General features: G+C 46.0%; 1 protein-coding gene across 1 annotated transcript in view; it reads right to left on the reverse strand.

The window, feature by feature from the left end:
• The window catches only part of LOC141147265 (CLIP-associating protein 1-A-like), a gene marked incomplete in the record, with an annotated part of 201,372 nt that overhangs the window by 22,923 nt on the left and 172,449 nt on the right, over window positions 1–6,000 (reverse strand). The window contains 1 exon segment of the mRNA XM_073634471.1: window positions 5,927–6,000. This exon segment is cut by the window's right edge and continues 55 nt beyond it. Within this exon segment, the coding sequence (XP_073490572.1) occupies window positions 5,927–6,000 (74 nt within the window).

The raw sequence follows: 6,000 nt of genomic DNA on the forward strand, positions 1-6,000 counted from the left end.
AGTCTCTGAATGGAACTCATAGTAAACAATTGGGAACAAGCTAGGCCGCTTATATTAGACGCACAGCAGTTTATGGTGGAGAAGATTACGTTCTATAAAACTTTTGAATCTCACACTAAACAAAATGTTATAAAAGTGTATCACCTCTGTTTGTATGTGACACATGCAATAACACTTTATAGCTATACATACCGAGACAAATGTTACACACACAGAAAAAAAAAAAAAAAAACACACCACTACATAGAATCTGAAATGTCTTGTTCTGTCGAGCGTTAATTTTCATGCAGAGAATAATGTGCCCATTAATTTAGGCTTCATTAGTTTTCTTTTACTCTGAACTTAAGTTTCTTGTTAATAAGTAAACCCCCGGGTCACTATGAAGCACTCTCATTACGCTCGGTATTTGGGGTGGTTTGAAGTGAGGGAGAGTAGATTTCAGAATTGCTGTTCAGAGGGTAGATCTGCATTCAAAGACAGAATATACAAAATCTAAGCATAGCCAGAACACCTCTACACAAGTGCGGCGGACACGGACAGGTCATCCAGCAGCTCCGCTTAGATCAGCAGATTTGTCTCACTGTCTGCGCTAATCACAGACAAAGAGACATTTCCCGATCTCTGCAGCCGCACATCGGGAAAATGTCTCACTGCCTGTGATTAGTGCAGCGCCATGCTGACTTCCTGGTGGGCTGTGCATGTGGGCTGTGTGAACACGCCAGCGTTCATTCTTACTGCTGACCATCCCCTCCGCCTCAAAAAATGTCACTCTTGGCCGCCAAGACTCTGCTCTCTCCTGGTTCTTCTCCTACCTATCAAAGCGCTCCTGCAATGTTACCGATAACTGTTTCCTCCCCTCCACTTCCTCTTTCTGTAGGGGTACCTCAAGGTTCTGTCCTCGGACCCCTCCTCTTCTCCATTTACACCTCCTCCCTTAGTCTGTTAAAGTGTTTGTTTACCCAAAAAAATAAAATATATCCTGTTTCCTTAAAGCATGTTATACAGCACAGTGCTTGCGCTGTGTCATTTGGCCCCCTGTATCACCTAAAATACCTGGCTGATCCAGCCAGTTTCTACCCTTCCCTCTCTGCGCTGACTCCGATCTATTAGAGCTGCTGAGCCCTGACACCGAAGTCATCTGTATGTGCCTCCGTCATCCGCAGCCTGCTCTCCTGTGTCTCCCTCTGTCCTCTCCCCCGCAGCCTGCTCTCCTGTGTCTCCCTCTGTCCTCTCCCCCGCAGCCTGCTCTCCTGTGTCTCCCTCTGTCCTCTCCCCCGCAGCCTGCTCTCTGTGTCTCCCTCTGTCCTCTCCCCCCTCCCCTCTCCGAGTGTCAGCTCCTGGATCCTCCCCTCCTGCTCTAAAAAACAGTTATCTCTATAGTTACCTCCGATATAGAACATTAAGCTCCGCAGTGCATCTCATTTATAAAAATATGTGATATAATGGCTTACTTCAGAGCACCGTTTGGTGCTCACGTGACTGCCGCCGGTTTCCTCTCCTCCGCTGACGTCAGCGGGGGTTTCCCAGCACCTCCCCCTGCAGTTATCAGATCGGGTCAGGAGACCGGAAGGCAGTCAGCTCTCCATCAAGATCAATAATACATCAATCCCTCCCCTCATGCCAGGGTGCTAGGTGTAATTCTAGACTCTGACCTGTCCTTTCAGCCCCAAATCTAATCGCTGCCCAAATCTTGCAGACTTCACCTCAGAAAAATCTCTAAAATATGCCCCTTTCTAACCATAGAAACCACTAAGCAACTTATTCACTCACCTGTTATCTCTCGCCTTGACTATCGTAACTCCATTCTCGTTGGCCTTCCTCTCCGCAAGCTATCCCCTGTTCAGTCTATCATGAATGCCGCTGCCAGACTCATCGACCTTACCAACCGTTGAGTGTCCACCACTCCTCTCTGCCTATCCCTCCACTGGCTTCCCATTGCCCAACGAATAAAATTCAAAACACTAACAATTACATACAAAGCCATTTACAACTCCACTCTGAGCTACATCACCAATCTTATCTCCAAATATCACCCAAACCGTCCTCTCTGCTCCTCTCATGGCCTCTTGCTCCCTTGTCTACCCTCCCATGCTGGACTCCAGAACTAAAAGAAACAAATGCTCCTGCGCTTGAAAGATTGCCACAGGGTAAATGAAAGAGGAAAATCTTCACAAATCACGTCACTGCATCGGCTGTGCTGCCTCTCTCAACAGGTCAGGGGGAACCCAGGAGTAACTCTAAAAGAAAACAAGGACAGAGGGCGCACCAGCCTTGCACATTACCTTTGCAACACTGAAATTAATATAATTTAAATTTATTAAAAGCTGGCCTCATCCAGCAGGATCTGCTGGCCAGAAGACTTGGGTGGGATTAAAAAAGTCCAAAGTAGGCCGACGCGTTTCGAGGGTGGCCCTCTTCCTCAGAGCTGGGTTTGGGACTGTAGGTAGAACCTACAGTTCAAACCCAGCTCTGAGGAAGAGGGGCCACCCTCGAAACGCGTCAAGACTACTTTGGGCTTTTTTCATCCCACTCAAGTCTACTGGCCAGCAGATCTTGCTGGGTGAGGCCAATGATGGACTTTGCATTATCTGTTTGATTTTATCACTCGTTTGTGAGTACATTTTATTTTTGATAAATTTCAGTGTTGCAAAGGTAATGCGCAGGGCTGGTGTACCCTCTGTCCTTGTTTTCTTTTAGTGGTCTCCAGGACTTCTCCAGAGCCTCTCCCATCTCCTACCTCAATCTGTCTGGTTATCTCCTACTCTGTTCACATTTAGACAATCCCTGAAAACACATCTCTTCAGGGAGGCTTATCCTGCCTTCAGCTAACAACCAAATCTTCTACTTCCCTCATCAGTTGATCCCTCCTCAGTTACTACCTTTTGGTTCACCGGCCACTCCCTATTAGATTGTAAGCTCGCAGGAGCAGGGCCCTCCTAAACCTCTTGTACTGAGGCTGTATTGGTCTCCCTTTATATTGTAAAGAGCTGTGCAAACTGTTGGCGCTATATAAGTCCGGAATAATAATAATCTAATAATAATATATTGAGGGTTTAAATATATCCTTTAAAGGGGAGGTTTACTGTGCTAAGAGCGTGCTCCCTGCACAGTAGCCGATACAAATAAATATGTGAAAAGTGTGGGGGGCATTTGTATAGTGCCCCCCCCCAGTCACATCTAGAGGGACATTTTTGCTCATTGTTCTTTGCAAAATGTCTCAAGCTCTGTCAGATTGGTTGGAGAGCGTCTGAACAGCAATTTTCAAGTCTTGCCACAGATTCTCAATTGGATTTAGGTCTGGACTTTGACTGGGCCATTCTAACATGAATATGCTTTGAACTAAACCAGGGGAGCCCAACCGCTAGCCCACCTCTTGGCGGCTCGGCAAGCCCAGATTGCGGGTTCCTGACCCACCATCCCTGAGCATCAGTGTGAAGAACGGAGTCGGCGCTAGAGGAAGCAGAGCTGATGCTTCGTGTATAGCGCCGGCTCCTGTCACAGGCAAAGTTGATACAAAATGTATTCCACCTGTGACAGGAGCAATACAGGAAGCATCAGCCCTGCTCTCTACTGCAGCTGTAAGCTTCCTCCAGCGCCGGCTCCATTCCTACCACTGATGATTAGGGATGGCGGGTCAGGAACCCGCGATCTGGGACAGCAGCCACCACCAGCAGCACCCAAACTGACTCTCGATTCACCTCTATAGAGCGGCAGATGTAAATGGACTTGTGACCTTTTATACCTGCCTATCTCCAATCCGATCTGCTTAAAACAGAAGGGGATCCATCCCCTTCTGTCTGGGCGGATCGGATGGTCCATAGAGTAGAGCAGGCTGTGCTCGTGTCTGCTCTGCATATGCAGAGTGGAGATGGACCTGCCATCTGCCCGCTACGCTCATTGTGGGCCGCGACTGGTTTCCAAGTCGCTAAAGTGGCCCTCGCTCTTCAAAAGGTTGGGCACCCCTGATCTAAACCATTCCATTGTAGCTCCGCCCCAGTCTCAAGTCTTTTGCAGACTCCAACAGGTTTTCTTCTAAGATTGTTCTGTATTAGGCTCCATCCATCTTCCCATCAACTCTGACCAGCTTCCCTGTCCCTGCTGAAGATGCTGCCACCACCATGTTTCACGGTGGGGATGGTGTGTTCAGGGTGATGTGCAGTGTTCGTTTTCCACCACACACAGCATTTTGCTTTTAGGCCAAAAAGTAAAATTTTGGTCTCATCTGACCAGAGCACCTTCTTCCACATGTTTGCTGTGTCTCCCACATGGCTTCTCACAAACTACAAACAGGACTTCTTATGACTTTCTTTCACCAATGTCTTTTCTCTTGTCATTCTTCCATAAAGGGCAGATTTGTGGAGAACACGACTAATAGTTGTCCTGTGGACAGATTCTCCCACCTGAGCTGTGGATCTCTGCAGCTCCTCCAGAGTTACCATGGACCTCTTGGCTCTTCTCTGATGAATGTTCTCCTTGCCCAGCCGGTCAGTTTAGGTGGACGGCCATGTCTTGGTAGGGTTGTAGTTGTGCCATACTCTTTCCATTCTCCGATGAAGGATTGAACAGAGCTCCGTGAGATGTTCAAAGCTTGGGATATTTTTTTATAACCTAACCCTGCTTTATACTTCTTCACAACTTTATCCCTGACCTGTCTGGTGTGTTCCTTGGCCTTCATGATGCTGTTTGTTCACTAAGGTTCTCCAACAAACCTCTGAGGTGTCACAGAACAGCTGTATTTATACTGAAATTAAATTACACACAGGTGGACTCTATTTACTAATCAGGTGACTTCTGAAAGTAATTGGTTCCACTAGATTTTAGTTAGGAGTATCAGAGTAAAGGGGGCTGAATACAAATGCACCCCCACACTCTTCAGATATTTGTAAAAAAAAAAAATTGTAAACCATTTATCATTTTCCTTTCACTTCACAATTATGTGCCACTTTGTGTTGGTCTATCACATAAAATACATTTACATTTTTTGGTTATAACATGACAAAATGTGGAAAATTTCAAGGGGTATGAATACTTTTTCAAGGCACTGTAGTTGATCCTGGAACAAGAATGGATTACACAAAAAAAAAGGCAGAATGCGGCAAGCAGATGTGAAGAACGTCAGATCAAGGTGAAGCAAATGCTAAAGATTTCAATATAATGTGAGCTGATGCTCACAGACACAACATTCAGACTAAAGAACAAATAAATAATCTGAAGAAAAAGGTAGAAAATTAACATAAAATGGTTTAAAACACATATATATATATACACAACAATCATTTCACTACCGAATCTGTACAGGTCTCCGTAGTACACAAAACTAGTCGCCAGAGATAAATTGCTAGACTAAGTATTGTACGGAGTGAAAGTCGGTACGTTGCAACTTGTCCATTCATTCATAGAGAGCGAGTGGAGCTCTCCCCAGTCTACGCACACAGAGCCTTTGATGGCAGAAGCCCAACATGTCATTTTCCCTAAGAAACTGGTTCTGGCAGAATGTCAAATGACTGGTGAAAGTATACACTGAGTAGGTGGCACATAAAAACAAGCATCAGAACACAATGTCTCTTGGAATGTTACCAGAAATCCAGTAACAAACCTCAGACTGTTCACCTAAATGATCGCTATGCGATTAGGATGCCCTAAGAGTTCCCTTGGAACGTAGCAGCTGAGAAGCCGTCTGCAATACTGGAGAAATTTTTATAGTTGCTTACTTCTATCCTGCAGGGTATGGGAAATAACCTGTGATGTGGCCTTGTGATGCCCTGTAACCCGCTTTAGGGATCCTATCAACTACTTCACACTGATCAATAATGGCCACACCTTAGCCAGACGTGCGTCTTGAGAAGCAATGGCCCAGAGCGTGATCCATATCCACCTACTGTCTGTCCCAAAATGATTAGTCCTATGTCCCCCAACTGCATTGTACCTCTTTATGGGAATCCTTGTGGGCCTCCAGAGTCTTCATGATTGTCAGCTCAGCGTAATTTTTAAACCTGGCTG

The sequence above is a fragment of the Aquarana catesbeiana genome, linkage group LG06, assembly GCF_042186555.1.
Source record: "Aquarana catesbeiana isolate 2022-GZ linkage group LG06, ASM4218655v1, whole genome shotgun sequence".
Classification (NCBI taxonomy): domain Eukaryota; kingdom Metazoa; phylum Chordata; class Amphibia; order Anura; family Ranidae; genus Aquarana; species Aquarana catesbeiana.